Consider the following 18,439-nt stretch of genomic DNA (forward strand, 5'->3'; position numbering starts at 1 on the left):
ATGGGCAGGGACACCTTCCACTATTCCAGGTTGCTCCAAGCCCCATCCAACCTGGCCTTGAACACTTCCAGGGATCCAGGGGCAGCCACAGCTTCTCTGGACAACCTGTGCCAGGGCCTCACCACCCTCACAGCCAAGAATTTCTTCACAATATCTAATCTAACCCTGCTCTCCTTCAATTTAAGGTCATTCCCCCTCATGCTGTCACTCCATGCTCTTGTCCAAAGTCCCTCTCCAGCTCTCTCAGAGCCCCTTTAGGCACTGGAAGTTTAGCCTCTCTTCTCCAGGCTAAACACTCCCAGCTCTCTCAGCCTGTCCCACAACCCTGTCAAACCCTGAACCTGAGGATCATCTCCCCTGTAAAACGTGTCAGCAAACCTGCTCCTTCTGCCAGGGCATTTTCCCAGCCCCGCTCAGGGTTTTGTTTCTCCCTCACAGCGGTGATGACCCCGATGGATCCTCTGCCTGGCTGCTGTTCTGCCACTGCCAGAGGGCCACGGACCCGGCACAGCCCTGCAGGAGAACAGCCCTGGCACAGCCCCTCACCCTGCTCAACATCCACAGGCACCTCAAGCTCATGGGGGCTCCCTTGGTGGTACGATGGGAAGGAGGAGCCGCCCGGCTGGGGGTGTGGGGGCAGCTGGGGTGGGGGGTGAGGGTGAGGGCGGCGAGAGCAGAGGGCAAAGCTGAGCGTGAGAATCCACCCTTTCCCCTTGGAGATAATGGCAAAGCTCCCAGGTTGGGCCCAAGCAAGTAACAGGCAGGGTCTGGTCCGACTGCCTGAGCAATCCAGGGCTGGCCAAAAGGTAAAGTAAATTATTGAGAGTATTTTCCAGACGACTCTTAAGCTCTGACCACCTCGAAATGAAGCTTCTCCCAGTGTTTGACCACACTCTTGGTACTTTACCAATGCTTCCCAATGTCCTGTCTAAACCTGCCCTGATGCAGCTGTGAACCATTTCCACGTGTCCTATCCCTGGATATGTGGAAGAGATCAGTGTTTCCCCCTCAACATCCCCTCAGGAAGCTGTGGAGAGCAGTGGGGACATCCCTCAGCCTGCTTTTCCCAAACTAGACAAACCCAAAGTCCTCAGCTGCTCCTGTAAGCTCCTCCATGTGAAGGATATCAATCCTTCACAGCTTGATGAGCACAAGGGACAGGAAGTTCCCTCCTCTCTCCTCCTTCCATGGGTCAGGAGGAACTTTATCAGCCTCCTGTTCCCCGCTGGTCATCTCTGCCCATCCAAGAGGATGAGCAGATGAGCTGGGAAGTGCCTCCTTCGGCCAGTCTCCTGGATTAGGCCATTAGGCAGCTCTGTGCTGCTCATGAAGCAGCTTGTCCAAGGCAGGAAGGGAGAGGATTCCAGCTCCTGCATGTTGTGGCTGGGATTTGGCCAACTGCCCGGGGGAATGGATGCCAGGTAAGTAAAAGTGAGTGGGGATTTGACATCTGGAGTTGCTGAGCCATAAAGAACAATATGCAAAATAAAGCCCAGGTTTTTACCAGGGAAAGTCATGACGTGTTGGAGCAGCTTAACTGGGGTTGTGTGGGTTCTGCTTCCATGGATGTTTTGGAATTGGGGTTGGAAGCTTTTCCTTGAGGATCTCCTCGTTCCTGTGGCTGGGCAGCACTTGGTGGCTTGGGCTGTGCAGGAGAAGGGCTGAGGTACCTAAAAATTGTGGAGCTTTGCTGCAATATAACCATGTCTGTTCTCCAGACAGAGGTTGCTGAGGACCCAGAGAAGGTCTCCACTGTCCACTTACAGCTCAGGCTACCCCTGGTGTTCATCCTGAGCCAGAGGGAGACCTACGAGGCCGACAGGAGGACAGCAGAGTTCGTGGCCTGGAAGCTCTTGGGCAAAGCAGGAGTTGCCCTTTTGTCCAGGTATTTCTCTCAGGTGTTTTGGGACTCTCCTTGATTTCTGTGGTGTCTCTGAGCTTGGTCACCCCAGGATGTCAGTCAGTGGGCTTCAGTTTGGATGGGAGGCAGTAAAACCAGGCTATATCCTGAGAGTGTCACATTTAAGGACTTGTCCAGAAGTTTGGGAGTGTTGCTGGCTTAGAAGTGGAAAAGCAGTCAGACTGAGGGAGATTTTGGAAAGGAGACTTAGCACTAGTGGAAGGTTGTATTTTACCCTCCAATTAAGGGCAGAAAGAGGAGGAGAGTGACCTTACATGTTGCCCCATCTAATGTTCACTGTGTGTTTTGGAAGGGACCTCGTGGATCTGAACGTTCTGCACCGGTCCAACGTCGCTCTGAAGACACCAGAAGAGGTTGGACTCTGGATTTCTTCATTGTACAACTCTTTATTTCCCTACCTGGGCACGGTGCTCTGGAGAGGTGCTGGGGTGTTGCTTGGCTCTGTTGTTATTTGACAGCTTTCCCTGAAGCTGCAGGGGAAGAGTCTTTCCCAAGATGCCCATGTGTGTGCAACAGGTTGGCCAAAGAAGCTGTGCATGTCCCATCCCCGGGAATGTTCCAGGCTGGGTTGAACGGGGCTTGCAGCAACCTGGGCTAGTGGAAGGTGTCCCTGCCCGTGGCAGAGGATTGGAACTGGATGATCTTTAAGGTCCCTTCCAACCCCAAACCTGATTTCCATGATGATTCTGTGATTTGGAAGTGCCCAGGTTGGGTGCTGCAGAGCGGTTGTGCCTGATGGGGAAGATAAAATATTGAGTTTCTTTGGGGTTCCAAACATAGGGTGACATCTCCTTCACACCTTAAGTCAACACGGGGTTGTGAACCATATCCAAGTGTGAATTCCCCAAAGATTTGGGCTTCTAAAGGTCATTATCCCTTTGGGAAAGGTGTCAAAAGACAGGAGAGGGAGTGAGTGTGAAACCAAGAGCAAACAACACTGAGCTGATGTAACCAAATGCCTCTGGCAGTGAGCTGAGAAAAGGGCAGGGTGTGAGGTGTGAGTTAAATGAGCTTGATCAAGATGAGCTAAACTCTGGAGGGGCCTGACCCAGCTTGTGAGGGAAGGTGGAATTGGGTGCTGACATTGCCCCCGAGTGCCTGAACTGTCACCCTTGGGATTGCAGAGACACAAGATCAGACCTGAGCGTCCCCCCAGGGCTTCCCATGCCCTACTGATGGATGTGCACGTTGTGTTGCTCCTCTCAGAGCCCAGGGGAGGTGCCAGCAGTTTGTCATTTCTCTCAGTTCATGACAAAACTTCCCTTTTCTCTCCAGTGCCTTTGTCTGAGCCAGAGCCAGCACTGGTTTTAAGCCGAGAAGGTCTCATTTCTGAGAAATACATTTTGCTCTTTCCTTTCCACGGGTTGGCAGCCCCTGCACTCTTGGGAATGCTCTTCCTGGCTGAGCTCCATGAGATAAAGGATATTTTAGGCCACTTTCCCAGGCTGTGGTGGGCTGCTTGGACCCAGCCTGACCCCTCTAATGAGGAGATATCCAAGTGGAGCCTTTACTTTGCTGCTCTCTTTCCCTGCTTGGCCACTGGGATTTCTCCTGCAGTGTTGGATCTGTGTTAGGTTGCTGGGAGGTGGAGCTGGTGTTCACCTTCACCACATGATCCCACTTAGTTACATTTACTTCCTCACAAGGAGACATCAGCCTGGAGTGAGAAAAACTCATGCACAGGTGAAATTGGGCTAAAGAAACATAACCCAGATGTTCCTCCCTTTTGGCAGCTTCAGGGATCTGTTGGCCTATCCCAAAAATAAGGAGTTGGGTGATGGTGCCCCACAATTTGCAGACAAAATAGGCAGAAAGTGATGTTTTGCTCCCACTGATTTATTCTGTTTTCGTCAGGGAATGCCAATCCAATACCTGGTCTTGGAAGACACTGATGAAGTTGTAACCCTGGTGGAAGATAAGAACAAGGTCAAACAAATCCAGGAGGATGAGGAGAAGGAGGAGGAGGAGGAGGAGGAAGATGAGGATGAAAAAGAGAATAACAATCAAGGTGTGCAATTAAGCAGTGAAAAGCTGATTGTCATCAGACAGGCCGTGCAATCAGCATCTGCTAGAGACACGTTAAAGCATTAGAGAACACTTGCAAACTATCACAGTCCCATCATGGTGGCCACAAAGTGGCTCTTTCATTCTCTGAGATCACTGGAATATGACAGGCAGGTATAATTTTTAGGGGAAACACCAGGGAGAAAAATCAGCAGTCCTGAGAGGAACAGTCACAGAAGTGCTGAGTGAGGGACGGGGGTGCTTGTGCTGGGATGCACCAGAGTCAGAGGCATGAGGGGTTTAAAGTGCACCCAAAACAGTGTCCTCCACAAGCATCTGAAGGGCCTCAGGGTTACCAGTCCCTTTGGAAGGGTTCGAGACACGTTTTTGTAAGAGCAGTTCCAGGCTTGCCCTCTCCAGGGAGAAAACACCGGTCCCTGCAATGCAGAATGGAAAGTGCTTTAGTTCTCCGTACAGAATTTGGTGTGTTCTCCAAAAAAAAAGTGGGGCAGGATCTCAGAGGAGCCAACATGCTTAAAGAATAGTGTTCAAATCCAAGGGCAGAAGTGGTGTGAGGAGGGATAAGTGCATTTTGATGGGTTTGTGTGTCTGTCCCTCCTCTCCCCACGCGAGGCAGTCCCTCACCCCCACGTCTCTGCTGGGAGGCTCTGCCTTACAAGAACCCTCTGCTGGGGTGGCTCAGGGGGGCTGCACTTCCCCCTGCCCCGTACACACCTGTGGGTCCCTTGCAGACATCCAGGATGACCAGGTGGTGGAAGCAGTTTCCAGGGACAAGAAGAGAGAGCTGCCCCTGGAGCAGGTCCTTGTCCTGACGGAGGAGACGTTCCGCTCTTCCCTCTCGGAGGCTGCCCGGACAGTGGTGCTGTTTTACGCCAGTTGTGAGTATGAAACGTGGCCTGGCTGACCCTTCCCTAACCTTGGGGTGCTCACCACGCTTTCCAGGTCATCCTGGAGACAGGGTTAAACCATAAAGAAGTGCCTCATCTTGCCCTGTGTGTCTCCCACCACTGTTAGCAATGGGATTAAATAATTTCTTTTCGTTTATTGATGACGTGTGATAACGTCCTCCAGGACAGGAGATATCCACGTTCATAGGTTTTTAACCTTCATTTTATAAGGGAAAAAAATATAGGAGAAGAGGGGAAATTATGGTAGCATGGGCTCATGGGATGGCCTAGACAGCCTGGCTGCTGAAACACAAGAGAGCAGAAGCCCAGAGGCATAAAGTTCAATTTTCCTTATTATTTCAAGTCAGAGCTCGAAGCACCTCGGGATGCAGGGACTCGTAATGTGACATTGTCAGAGAGCAAGGGGGGGGGCTGTGTGTCACCTGCCTGTCCCTCAGGGTGTGTTTCCCCTCTCCTGTGTTCCAGGGGAAGCTGTGTCCCTGGCAGTGCTGCGCTCGTACTCCGAGGTGGCTGATCGCCTGAAAGGTAAAGTGCCCCTGGGGCTGAGGGATTTACACTGCTCCTGCTCCTGGCAGTAGGAACCCAGAGGCTGGGGGGAAACAGATGATGCCTCACCTGGAACACACTCATTTTTCCCCCCTCGAACTCTTAAGGGAAGTCATAGCCATGTTGCTTAGGAAGAGTCCTTTGTTTCTTGTTTAGGGATCTTGGCAGAGTCTCTTCTCTCAGGGAACAAGTGACAGGATGAGGTGAAATGGCCTCAAGTGGTGCCAGGGGAGGTTTAGGCTGGATATTAGGGAAAAATTCTTTGTGGAAAGGGTTGCCCAGGACAGTGGTGGAGTCCCCATCCCTGCAGGGATTTCAAAGCCCTGTGAATGTGGCACTTGTGGCCGTGGGTCAGTGGTGGCCTTGGCAGTGCTGGGGGAACAATTGGACTCAATGATCTTAGAGGGCTTTTCCAACCTTAATGATTCTGTGATTCCAGATGCCCCATCCCTGCACTACATCCATCTGGGTGGCACATCAGCTCTCCTTTCCTTGGAATTACATGGTATGGAAAAGAAGCTGTAATTAGCCCTGGCTTTGGAGGAAAGGCAGGGACAGACAGGTGTGGGCAGGCCCAGATCCACTGGGCAGGATGGTGCCAGAGGGAGGATTTACACTGATGGTGCTTCCAGGGTCTGGAGACTGATTTGATGATGTGGGAAATCTCACAGGTGGCCACAGAGCTCCATAAATAACACGTGGTGGTGAAGAATCAGCAGCACTTAAAGGCAGCACATGGGGGAGTCTGGGAATAAAGGCAGGAGGGAGTGGAATGAAGGCAGGAGGGAGTGATCCTTCAGGAGAGTATGAGCAGTTCCTGAGCAGTGTAAGCACCGGTTTAGCTTCATTCAGGTCCTCAGCCCCATCCCACTCTGGTTTGTGGAGAGAGGTGGGTTCTTACATGAGCTGAATCTCTTCCAGGAGTGCCTCTTCTCCCCTTGGCTGTAGGGGACACTGAGGTGGCTTCATTCCCAACTCTCTGCAGCACGGCAGGGAAGTTGCAAGGATCCATGTGAGAGCTGTTCTGGCACCTCTTGGAGGTGCCTGGTGCCTTCTCCTGGTTTTTCTTCTCCATCAAGGCTCATTTTTCCTGGTGATAGAACTCCCCTGGCACTGGGCACTGTGTCCTGCAGAGGATTCAGCAGTGGGGACGTGGATGGAGGCTGCAGAGGACATAGCCAATTTTCTGGGAAGCAGATGCAGTGGGATTTGCTTCCAAGAAACCCTCCTGGGAATGCTGTGGACAGTGCTGTGGTTTGGATGAAAGCAATTCTGCATCCAGAGTTTGCATGAAGGGAAAGTCACCAGCAGCTTTGATCTGGACTGAAATCCTGGGAATAAACAGGAAGGGTCAGGAGGAGTGGTTGCTGTTGTTAGAAATGTTATGGTTGTTGAGGTTTGGGGGTTTCTTTTGGACTCCCCAGCAGCCAGACCAGCTAGAGGAGTGGTGGTCCCTGGGCTCCCAGAGATGGCTGGGATGCAAGGAGAGTAAGTCTGGATCAGGGAGAAGACCTTGAGCTCTGCAGGACTGAGAATAAAACCCAAGGTATGGCTTGGGGCAATCTCTCAGCTCCCCAGGAGTGCTGGTATTCCTGCCTGCTCTCCAGGGTGGAGCTTTCTTCCCAAGGGGCTGGGAGGACCAGCTGTCTGAGGCATGAGTCACCCCAGCTTGAGGCACGTTTTGAGCTGCAGAACCAGGTCCTGCTTTTGGTGCCAGTTCCTTCTCAGTGCAAAGTGGCACTGAGAACAGGCCATGTGGGACCAAGGCATGGGAATGAATGGAGGAAGCTGGAGACTGGAATGACCCCGTGAATCATCCCGTAACAGATGTTCAGCACATCGTCACAGAGTGAAGTTTACAGCCCCAAAGTGTTCTCCCTTTTGTGAGAGATCCAGTTTAGCCGAGCTGAGCACATTTTCTGCTCTTGGAGCGAGAACAGGCCATTCCCAGTGCAGCTCCTGCAGCTCCGGTTTGCTGTTGCAAGATGGGAATTTTTTGGAGGCAGGACCCTGAGCCAAGAGAATGTGAAGGTGAGACAGCGCTGAGCATTTCTTAGGTATGTCATTGGCCTTCTTTTTTTGCAAAGAAGAGAGGAAACCAATATCTAAGAAGATCTACCTATTGTGATGAACAATGGTTCTCCTTCCCTCCTCTGTGCCTGTGGGGTCTTCTTGGCCAATGACTTCCAAAGACAAGGGGTGAAGTTGTGGCTCGAAGGCATGAAAATCACCTGCCTGATTTAGCAATGTGTGCCCATGGAGCCTAAAATCTGAAGTGAGGATTTAGGAGACCACTGTGTGATGTTGTCCAGGTAGTTGTTTCCCATTCCATGCTGGATTCTTCCTCTTGAAGTGTGACACTTCAATGTTTAACTTCTCTTTCATCTTGCAGCCTTTGGACCAGCTCTTCAGGTGAGCTGTTTTTTTTTTTAATACAACCATGGAATTGTTTAGGTTGGAAAAGACCATGAAATCATCAAGTCCAACCGTTCCCCAGCACTACCAAGGCCATCACTGATCCGTGTCCCCAAGTACCACATCCACATGGCTTTGAAATCCCTGCAGGGATGGGGACTCCACCACTACCCGAGCTTTCTGCCCCTCTGGGATCATTTGGAGATTGGATATGTTTTATTCCATCAGCCAGGCCTTTGATGAGACACAGTGATCAGGATCAAACCCAGCACAGGGAGAGAAGAAAGACTGGCTGGTTTGATCTGCTCTCTTGGGAAATCCTCATCACCTGCCCCAGCCCTGGTTTCTGAAGGACACAGGTCTGCACCCATGTGTGTACTTGTCTCTAGGTATCATCCCATCTTTCCCATGTAGCTGTTGGATCCTGTTCAAAGAAGTTTAGGGAAGGAGTGAAGATTTTTGAGATAATCATTCCTGCAGTGGGGATGGAGGACTGCACAGAGCCTGCCTGTCCTTGGCCAGGCCTGTGAGTGGGTGGGAGGCAGATCAGGGGAGACTGGAAACCAAGGAGGGGGAGGGAGTGAAGCTGGTGAGGGCTCACCTGACTGGGTTAGGCCAGGCTTAGCCACGGGCCAGCAGCAGAGTGTGCTGCTCTTCACCCAGCCTGAAGATGAAAGAAAGGCTGATAAGATCCCTGGAAGTGTTCCAGGCCAGGTTGGATGGGGCTTGGGGAAACTTGGTCTGGTGGAAGATGTCCCTGCTCATGGCAGGGGGTTGGAATGAGATGAGCTTTAATGTTCTTTCCAAGCCAAACCATGCTGTGACTCCATGAATCTGGGATTGAGGACATGGGAACCAACCTTCCTTTATTTCACTGCTCACCAATTCCTTGAGATTATCACTTTGGTGAGACACATAAAAGGGCTTTTTTAGGGCTTTTCCCAGGAGCCACAGCTGGACTGACTGCCCTGTAATTCCCAAGTGCTCCTCCTTTCCCTCTCCCTTATTTGTCAGACCCCTCTCTTAAGGTCAGACAGGTGTCTGGTGGTGGCTGGGAGATAAATAGCTGGCATGGAATCCCAGAAAATCCTGAGTTAGAAGGGATCCACAGGGATCAAGTCCAACTCCTGGCTCTGCACAGGGCAACCCCAAGAATCCCCCCATGTGCCTGAGACCACAGGATGGGGGGAATGCCATCATTCCATCTGTCTTTCTTACATCCCCTTTGACTGCTCTGTGTGTGTTTGGCTTCGTGCTTGAGGTAGAACAGACATTTTTCACCACTGAGCACCTTACTAAGTGAAAAAGCCTCGACTGCATCATCCTCCTCCACGCCAGGCTTCATCTTCCCTCTTTCCTGTAGGTGAGAACCTGTATTGTTTCTTCCCTTGGCCTTATCCCTAAGGTATTTCCAGTGCCTTTCCTTACTTTATGTGGTTTGTGTATCCAGGGCTGGATTTTGGTATTTCTGGGAGCATTAATACAAATACATACAATGACATCCCAATGAGCCAATAAAAAACCTCTGTTTTCCAACCAATTTATTGTTATTATTAGGTTATCATATTATTCATAAGTATTTATTCTCCACTCTAGGAACTCCTGGGGTTTTGCTCTCCCGGGTGAACTGCTGGGACTGGCCTGGAATTTGCACCCAGGAGAATGTGACCCAGTTTCCCACCATCAAGATTTATGGGAAGGGGGAGAAATCCGTGACGTATGATGGCATGTGGGGAACTGAAGAGCTCACCAGCTTCATCATCCTGTAAGTGAGGAGTCCCCACGTGGTGAGATCCGCCAGATCCACATCTGCATGCTTCATGATCTGTATAATGGAAATCCCTTGTGGAAAAAATCATGCCAGAGCTGATTATAGAGCTGGTTTGGAAATGGGGCTGGGGGCCCTGTTGGGTTGAGGTTGCCCTTTTGCCTCTTCCTCCCAGAGAGCCCTGTTGTTCCTCTGCCTTTCCATAGGAGCCAAGTGTCCTGCCCGCTGGAACTGGCCACGATGGATGAAGCAGAAGGGTTTTTAAGAGGAGAGTTTCCACCTGAGCTGTCATCCCATCACCACACTTCCCTTCTGGGAGTGTTTAGCACAGCCACCAGGGAAGGTGAGTGTGGTGTTTGGGGGGTTAAGCATTCTTCAGCTTCATTCCTGCTGGGAGAGGCACTACCCTGTCTAGTTTTACAAGGAGAGGATTGCAGGTCATCCCAGATGTGGGACCTGAGGTCCATTCCTGGCTCAGAGGATGTTCAGCTGCCTGGTGTGTTTGTACACCGAGAGTGGGAGTAGTAACTTCCCAACAATCTGTCCCTGTTGTATCTCCTGCCCCTTACCCTGAAGAGTTTGGCTCTGTCCTCTCTGTGAGTCCCTTCAAAATAGTTGGAGGCTGGCATTAAATTCCCTCTTAGCCCAGATCCATCAGCCTCTTCCTGTAGTCTGTGTACAACATGTCACAGCATATTCTTCCTTAAAGAAAGCCCTTTCCACTCTTGGATCCATAGTCCTCTTGCTGACTCCTCCTGAAAATGGAGTTCTTCAACACACCATCCAAAACCTTTACTTTTTTAAAACCAAACCAGCAGTGAGGTGAAACACAGATTTCCTGCCTCAAAATGAGTGAAATGTGAGCAACTCAGTGAAATCCAGCTGTGAATTTTGAAACAGGTGGACACAGGAGTGCAAAGCAGAGCTGCTGGAAGGAGTGTCCTGAGCTTGTTTGGATCTGTCTCACTCTGTAGTCTCGGTCAGCGCAGTCCTGGGCAGTGGCTGAAACTTGGAGCAGTGACAGTGTCCCTGCCCTGCCTGCTCTGAGTCACTGGGATGGGCTCTCCAGTGTCATCCCTTCCATGCCACAGCTGTGGTCCAGGATCCACTGGGTTTCCACAGCCCTTTGTAAAAACAGGGAAATGGATCCTGGAGCTGTGGTGGTTTTTCATGTGACAATTATAAATGTTGACAAGGGAGAGGGAATGAAGTCAGTCTGGAAAGGGAACATCATGTTGTGTTTCAGGCAAGTCATAGAATTATGGAATGGGTTGGGTTGGAAGGGACTTTAAGGTTCATTTTTTCCTGCTCCTGCCATGGACAGGGACACCTTTCACTATCCCAGGTTGCTCCAAGCCCCATCCAACCTGCCCTTGGGCACTTCCAGGGATGGGGCAGCCACAGCTTCTCTGGAGCTGGACTAAAGGTTTTTTGGGATCAGTAAGATTTTCTACTATATTTACCAGATGAGATGCTCCAGAAGAAAACAGGGAATTAGCTGTCAGCTGGCTCAGTGAGCACAGCCCAAGTGTTTTCCAGTTGGTTCCAGACATTCTATTTTGTTCTTATCTCTGGGCACACTGGATTCCCTCTGGAGCCCCTCGTGTGAGAAAGTAGCTTGGTTTGCATTAACCCAAACTTCAGAGGCACAACAGAGCTTTAAAGTGGAAAAAATAGCCTGAAAGTTTGATCTTAAGCAAGATCAGAAAGTTCTCCTTTTTTCAGGGCAGTAATTCCTGGGGGAAGCTGCCAGCTGAGAGGCTGTGGGGTGGGAAGGTCCCAGCTCTGCACTGTGAGGCCCTGGCACAGGTTGCCCACAGAAGCTGTGGCTGTCCCTGGATCCCTGGAAGTGTCCAAGGCCAGGTTGGACGGGGCTTGGAGCAACCTGGGCTAGTGGAAGGTGTCCCTGCCCATGGCAGGCGGTTGGAAGTGGATGATCATTCAAGCCACTTCCAACTCAAACCATTCTGGGATTCTCTACAGAAGTCGTTCATTGCCTCCTGTGCAAACAAGAGCCTTGGAGGTTTCCAGGCAGCTCTTTCCCTCTTCCCTCAGGGCACATCCATCTACAATCTGGAACCATCCCCAGTCTGGGGTAACTCAGCCGCAGGTGCCAAGGGAGGTGGAATTTGGGAAGCCTCCTCCTCCCACAGCCTGGGGGTGTTGGAGCCTCAGCAGAATGGCCTGAGGGAGCAGAAAACTGGAGCCAGCTGTTCTGGCACCAGACCAGGCTGGAGCCAGGAAAACCGCACCGCACCTCTTATCAACCTGCAGGCTTATCTGGAATTTCCAGTCGGCAAGAATTCCTGCTCTAACCTGCACCCGGTGATGGCACCAGGTCCTTGCCATTTCTGGTTGACTGAGACAGAGATGCTCAGCTAAATAAATCCCTGGATTTTTTCCAAGCCTTAGCATGAGGACTATGTTAAGAAGCCCTTTGGTGGGCCCGAGCTAAAAGAGGCTTGTGGGAAAAATCATAATTAATATTTATTAGGAAGAGGGGAATGGTATTACGAGGGCAACGAACGAGCGTTTCTTCCTGGAAACTTGGAGAATTTTTAGAGGGGCAGTTTGTTTTCTGTGCAGAAACTGGATGATCCTTGGAAATAAGACTCTGTCTTATTTCTACCACTCCTGTGGCAAATATTTAAAAATAAACCTGTGTCCTGCACTGCTCTGGCGCCTCACAGGGCAGAAGCCAAGTGATGAAGGCCTGAGAGATGCTCCAGGTGCTGCTGGAGAGCGTGGCCAGGAGATTCCTTCTTCCAGAGGGGTAAGGGGTGGTGCTCAGATCCTGTCTCCCAAAGCTCTGCAGGGATTTTAGACCCTTCCTCACCTGGCAGCTTTATCCTTTCACATTCCCAGGTCAGTGAGGTTGTGCTCCTGCAGTTCACGGCAGCGTGGTGGAAGGCAGCTGGGATTCCAGCTCCAGGAATGTGCTGCCTGAGCAGGCGCCGCAGGGACTTTAAACAGCGCTCTGAGAGGGCATCATTTCCTTGGAAATATTGAAATAGATTCTTTAGAAGTGCATCTTCCATGTGAGTTTGGGGGGTGGTTCTGGCACAGAGCTGAGAGAGCATCGCTGTGCAGAAATACGGGGCGGGTGTGTGGCTCTGGGTCTGGCACAGCCCCCAAAATACGGGACAATTTGGAAGTGTGAGAGGGAGGGAGGGAGGATGTCATCAGGAATGACCCTGGTGGAAGGAGTAAGCCTGGATTCTGCTGAAGGTTGCCCTTATTTAGAAGAGAATTCCGGCAGCCAGAGCTGCTCCAGGCACTTCAACACGAGTTTATGTCTCCAGCGAGGGTTTAAAGTCTGTAGACCTGCTCCTTGGTGGAACCTGGGATGTTAACTTTACCTTCAACACTGATAAAATCAGGTACCCAAAGACCAAAAGAGCTGGAAACCAACTTCAAACCTAACCAAGAGTGGTTTCTCTGTGTCTCAAGACGAACCAGCCAAACTCTGTCCCCAGCTTTGTTGTACGTGTGTTGTTTCCTACAGAGTACGTGGACCTGTTGGAGCAAGTCCAGAGGAGGCCACAGAGATGCTCCAAGGGCTGGAGCCCCTCTGCTCTGGAGCCAGGCTGGGAGAGCTGGGGGTGTTCAACCTGGAGAAGAGAAGGCTCCAGGGAGACCTGAGAGCCCCTTGCAGGGCCTAAAGGGGCTCCAGAAGAGCTGGAGAGGGACTGGGGACAAGGGATGGAGGGACAGGACACAAGGAATGGCTTCCTACTGCCAGAAGGCAGGGTTAGATGAGATATTGGGAAGGAATTCTACTTGGCTATGAGGGAGGTGAGGCCCTGGCACAGGTTGCCCAGAGAAGCTGTGGCTGCCCCTGGATCCCTGGAAGTGTCCAAGGCCAGATTGGACAGGGCTTGGAGCAACCTGGGCTAGTGAGAGGTGTCCCTGCCCATGGCAGGGAGTTGGAATGAGATGGGCTTTAAGGATCCATCCAACCCAAACCATCCTGGCATTCTATGATAATGTCTGAACCCTCAATGGGGCACTCCTTGAGGATCTAAGCTTCCATTTGGAAAGGAAAATAGCTTAAATGACAGTTTATGGTCCCTGTGGGACACAATGGAAAATATGGCTTTAGAGTGTAGCTGGAAAAGAGGAGTCAAAGAACCAAAAAGTGACCATTTGTGAGGCAGCCCTGTCTGCTGAGGTGACTCACCAGTCCCAGGAGCTTGGGCTGGCCAGTCGTGCTGTGACACTTCTGAGGAACACAGCTGGTGTCTGACTGATCTTACTGAAGTTGTAAAGCAACACATACCATGGCTGTATCTGAGAGAGAACCTTAATTCTCAGCAGAAAGCTGCCTGCTCCAAAGAGGGACATTTCTCACTCTCCCTGAGTCGGAAGAGCCTTTTTAGTTGCTCTTGGTTGCTCAATCCAAACGAGGAGGAGTGGTGGTGGTGGTGGTGGTGTTGAAATCCGCCCTGTTCTCACCCCACCTTTGGCAGCAGCTGCTTGGATCTCCGGTCTCTGCCTGCATTGCACAAGCTCACACACAGCTCTTTGCATGTTCCCACAAAGCTTGGCTTTCCCGTGAATCCGACTGCCACGGATCCAACCCACGGCCAGGCTGGATGGGGCTTGGAGCGACCTGGGCTAGTGGAAGGTGTCCCTGCCCGTGGCTGGGGGGTGGGCTAGATGAGCTTTAAGGTTCCTTCCAACACAAACCATCCTGGGATTCTTGGAAAACTGAGGCTGTTTTATAAGGGAATGAACCAGTTCTGGAGTCAGCTTCCTTCTGGGGCTCTGCTCTGACAGACCTAAAGAGCCCCAAGCTGCTCCTTCCCTATCCTGTGGCAGTCCCAGCCTGCTCAGAGGAACGGGATAAAACCAAGGCACTTGTAGGAGAGGTTGGTTTAAGGTTGGTTTATCTCTGGGCTCTTAACACCACTCCTGTAAAGTCATCATCTGTCATTTCCCAAAGGTCACTGGGATTTGTAAGATTCCTGTTTAGAGTTACAACCACTCCTGTTTCTAAAGAACACTTACGGACTTTAAGCCCTTAAAGACATTTCATTTTCCAGCAGTGCCCCTGTCGTGCGGATCCTGGAAAACGCAGCGCTGGTGACTGAAGAGCAAACACTCTTCTCAGGATGGGAATTTTCCTCTCATCCTTGGTCTCTGCCAGCTCCTCCGCCCGTGGCCCGTGGCCCTGAGCTGCAGCCATTTCTCATGAGCCTCTAATCCTGGTTTCATTCCCGACAGTTGGCCGTGGGTGGGAGGGTGTTACGTGCGTAGGCATCGATTGGTTTCCAGCAGGGACCTCAACACCTCCCTTTCTATTGTTTATTCTTGTATTTTTATCTTTTTTTTTTTTTTTTTTTCCAGCCAGGGAAGCTTTTGAAGAGGCGGGAAACATCCTAAGTGGCCACGTCATGATGGGGATGTATTTTGAAGATGATGGCTTGGCTTTGTAAGTTGTTTCTCTTTTTGTCTGGGAATTATTCGAACTGATCTGCATTTAGTGAAAGGCAGTACCTGGAGCAAGTGTCACTGGCCAGGCTGAGTAACTTAGTCCTGTAGGGAGACTGGGAGATTGCTCAGGAATCATCCCAAGGGAATTGTCACCTTGGCTGTACCACTGATTCCCAGCTTGTCCATGTCCAACTCACTTAGCCCTGTCCAGTCCTCCATCCCTACCAGCCCCCCTGAATCTGGTTGTGTTCCTTATACAGACTTCTATGGAGGGAAAAAAAACAGGCTGGAAAAATTATACCATCAGTGTGTGAGGGAACAAAACCAGCTCTGCCCTTCTCTTTCCATCAGGAAAAAGTGATGGGTTGTCCCTGGCCTTCCCCTTTGTGTGGTGCCTTCACTTGCTCTGATGGCAAGAGCAGCCAGGAGAGGGGCTGTGGAGTGGGCATTGAGTCTGGGAACAGGAAAAGGCTTTGGAAGTCTGGAAATAAATGCTGTTTTACCATGGAGCTGCCTTGGATCTTTGGTCTCACCCAGCTTCCCTGTGGGCACTTGCATCTAGCTGGGAGCTTCCAGGAATGGGGAGGAATCTATACCTTTTCATCCTCTTACCATGGATCTTTTTTTTCCTGAAAGATGTTCCCCCCTTATCCTTCCCCTCCCTGGCAAGAGCAAGATGTTGCCACCATTTCCAGGCAGAGCTTTGGGAGGAAGAGTGCTGGGAAAACACAGCAGCCTTCCTCCTGCACACGTAGTGAAGGCAAAGCCGAGGCTTCCTTGGACAATTCCCATTGGAATAAGCATCAGTTGCATCCTTAACTTTAGGCCAAATTGGAGCTAATGGGATCTGAGCACTTCACTGTGTCATTAAGATTCCAGCAAGGGGCAAAGTGCTTTGGATTAGAGCGTGAGAGATGCTTCAGTGCCTCGGAAAGCAGGGAGATCCAGGGGGAATCTTCAGCTCATCCTGGCATCTCATTTCCCCGAGGAATTAGCTATCAAGTCAGGGTTAAAAATCCCAGAAGGTCCTTGGCCTGTTTTCCAGGTGTGGGTTTAACAGCCTGTAATGCAACAGGGAATTATTTTCATTAGTTTCCTACAGATGTGATGCCTCCCTGAAGAGACACGGGAATTTCTGTGGTGTGCACGGAGAATCCAAATAAAAATACCTTGGGAACACTTCTCCAGTAACCAAACTGGGCTCCATGCCTGGATCTTGGAAGTGAGGCAGTGCCAGGCTTGTTGGGATGGGAGACCACTGGGCAGGTCCCAAAATCATAACCCCCCCAGGACTTTTCTTCCCTGAGGATCTCAGCCCAGCTGATAGAAGGGAAAGAGCAAAGGAAGGGAGGATCATCTTCCAAGGTACGGGTAGAAAAAGCCTGTGTTCTCTCACCACTGACATGTGCAAGAACAGACCTCCCTGCTCCTGCTCCAGGAGCCTCCAGCCTGCTCCTGTTTAGCTGGAATATTTAGTACAGTTTATATTGATACTCCTCCTGCCAAATTTGGATTTTGGCCCTGATTTGTGGGTCTGCAGCTACTGTAGCTGATCGTCTTCTCAACTGTAAGTAGAAAGTAAACACTTACAGGAATTCCTTATGCAAGGGCCAGGCTCACTTCCCTTCTTAAGAAAAAGAAAAGCTATTCCTCTGCTCAGGGCTCAAGGAGAAAATATTTGTGGCTCCCAGGTCACGGGGAGCTGATTCCCCTCTTCCCAGAGAGAGAGAGGTCTTCAGGAAACACAAAGATGTCGTTAGCAAAGCTGTTTGCTCAGCAGGCACCTGCTCTGCTGGTCACTAATGAAGGGAGAAAAGGCACTGAGGAAGAAATGCTTTGAATGAGGTCGTTATTTATTTCCACATCCACGTCTCAGGTTCCTGCCAAGCATTTGTTTGCAGATGTTTTTGATTTAAATGCAAGCCTCGTGTTACCCAATAAATGGCCCTGCTGTATAAATAGAAAGCTGTCCCAGGCAACAATACAACCCCTCAATACCAGGAAGATGGGAAGGGATTTCAGGGTAGGCTCTGCCTGGGGAATTTGCTGGTTTGCTGGCAGTATATAAAAAATTTCCTTATAGAATCATAAAATAGAATCCCAGAACAGTTTGAGTTGGAACCATCTCGTTCCACCCCCCTGCCACAGGCAGGGACACCTTCCATTAGACCAGTTTGCTCCAACCTGGCCTTGGACACTTCCAGGGATCCAGGGGCAGCCACAGCTTCTCTGGGCAACCTGTGCCAGGGCCTGCCCACCCTCACAGACCCGTCAGAGGCTGCTGAACAAGTTGATTTATTTTAGACACAGGGAGCAAGAGTCCTCACCTCCTCTCAGCCATGACCAAGCCAGAGAATCTCTTTAAAACCTGTGGAAGTTTAGGAAGTTCAAAATCCCTACATTAATTTTTTTTTTGGGGGGGGGGGGTTACCACTCTTAATGATTGGTAAATAGAGGTTAATTTGCAAAACAGCAGAGAGGGAAGTTGAGAATCTTCCTCACAGCTCAAAGGATTCTCAGAGGTGTGAGACTTAATTCCATAGGAGCTGGAAATGGTGGAAATACCTGCAGTTCCCTCCACTTGCTTTGTCATTGATGACCTAAAGAAATTCTTAACTCAGAAGGGTGGGGAGGCCCTGGCACAGGTTGCCCAGAGAAGCTGTGGCTGCCCCTGGATCCCTGGAAGTGTCCAAGGCCAGGTTGGATGGGGCTTGGAGCAACCTGGGCTAGTGGAAGGTGTCCCTGCACACGGCAGGGAATTGGAATGAGATGGACTTTAAGGTCCCTTCCAACCCAAACCATTCTGGAATTCTTGGATTCTATTCCTGTTCCTCTCTCCTTTTTACTTCCAAGGTTGGGTGGTGCAAGTACCCACCCAGGGCTTCACTCTGCCTCCCAGGCCAAGGCAAACAGAAGGTCTCAGACTCCATCCAAGGGACACAATTCACTCAAAATAAGCACCAGGACATCTAATTTTTGGCTTAGTGAACAAGCCAAAAATTTTGGTGAAGTCCAGCCCCACATTAGAGCAACATCCCCAGATTGCACCCACTGACTCTTGGGGGAGTAGCTCGTGCTTTGTTCCTCAGTGGTTACAGGGTTCAAGGGTGTTAAAGAAAAGCTGAGAAAGTGGGAAAAGCAAAAAATAGGAGAAGTCTGAGCAGTGAAAGGGCGGGGGGGACATCAAGATGGGAGAGCAGTTTTCTGGAAGTTTGAGGAACTTCAGCCCTGGAGGCTCCAGATGTCACTGCTCAGAGGAAGGGTGAGACAGAGGAAATCAGTGGCCTCAGCAGTTTTTTTTTTTGAGGGGGCATGTATAGTTTATTTTTCAAAGGCTGCTGGAAATTTTTCAAAGGTTGTGACACCAGAATTCAGAGAACTGGGTTGAAGGGAACTTAAAACTCATCTCATTCCACCCCC

At 50.6% G+C, this 18,439-nt stretch overlaps 3 protein-coding genes across 9 annotated transcripts in view; 2 read left to right on the top strand and 1 right to left on the bottom strand.

Moving 5' to 3' along the window:
• GNPNAT1 (glucosamine-phosphate N-acetyltransferase 1) overlaps positions 1 to 18,439 on the top strand; it is a 152,159-nt gene that overhangs the window by 91,983 nt on the left and 41,737 nt on the right. Inside the window, exon 7 of one of the 5 annotated variants that reach the window (XR_007631512.1) lies at positions 17,653 to 17,745. The exons of 3 other annotated variants lie outside the window; for them this stretch is intronic. The gene's annotated coding sequence lies outside the window, so the exon portion shown is untranslated. Of the gene's footprint in view, positions 1 to 13,383; positions 13,450 to 17,652; positions 17,746 to 18,439 lie in introns of those variants that run through there. One more of the 5 variants, XR_007631514.1, reaches the window with a different exon arrangement.
• The window catches only part of PSMC6 (proteasome 26S subunit, ATPase 6), a 246,791-nt gene that overhangs the window by 64,792 nt on the left and 163,560 nt on the right, over positions 1 to 18,439 (bottom strand). The gene's annotated exons all lie outside the window — the stretch shown is intronic.
• Positions 1 to 18,439, top strand: part of TXNDC16 (thioredoxin domain containing 16) — a 40,044-nt gene that overhangs the window by 15,673 nt on the left and 5,932 nt on the right. For all 3 annotated transcript variants that reach the window (XM_050336112.1, XM_050336111.1, XM_050336113.1), the window contains exons 9-17: positions 439 to 595; positions 1,719 to 1,885; positions 2,214 to 2,274; positions 3,776 to 3,929; positions 4,678 to 4,824; positions 5,320 to 5,379; positions 9,412 to 9,580; positions 9,790 to 9,926; positions 14,933 to 15,017. In XM_050336112.1, coding sequence (XP_050192069.1) covers positions 439 to 595; positions 1,719 to 1,885; positions 2,214 to 2,274; positions 3,776 to 3,929; positions 4,678 to 4,824; positions 5,320 to 5,379; positions 9,412 to 9,580; positions 9,790 to 9,926; positions 14,933 to 15,017 — 1,137 coding nt within the window. The remainder of the gene's footprint in view (positions 1 to 438; positions 596 to 1,718; positions 1,886 to 2,213; positions 2,275 to 3,775; positions 3,930 to 4,677; positions 4,825 to 5,319; positions 5,380 to 9,411; positions 9,581 to 9,789; positions 9,927 to 14,932; positions 15,018 to 18,439) is intronic.

This window comes from Myiozetetes cayanensis, unplaced genomic scaffold (assembly GCF_022539395.1).
Source record: "Myiozetetes cayanensis isolate MyiCay16 unplaced genomic scaffold, myiCay2020 scf6-25, whole genome shotgun sequence".
NCBI lineage: Eukaryota > Metazoa > Chordata > Aves > Passeriformes > Tyrannidae > Myiozetetes > Myiozetetes cayanensis.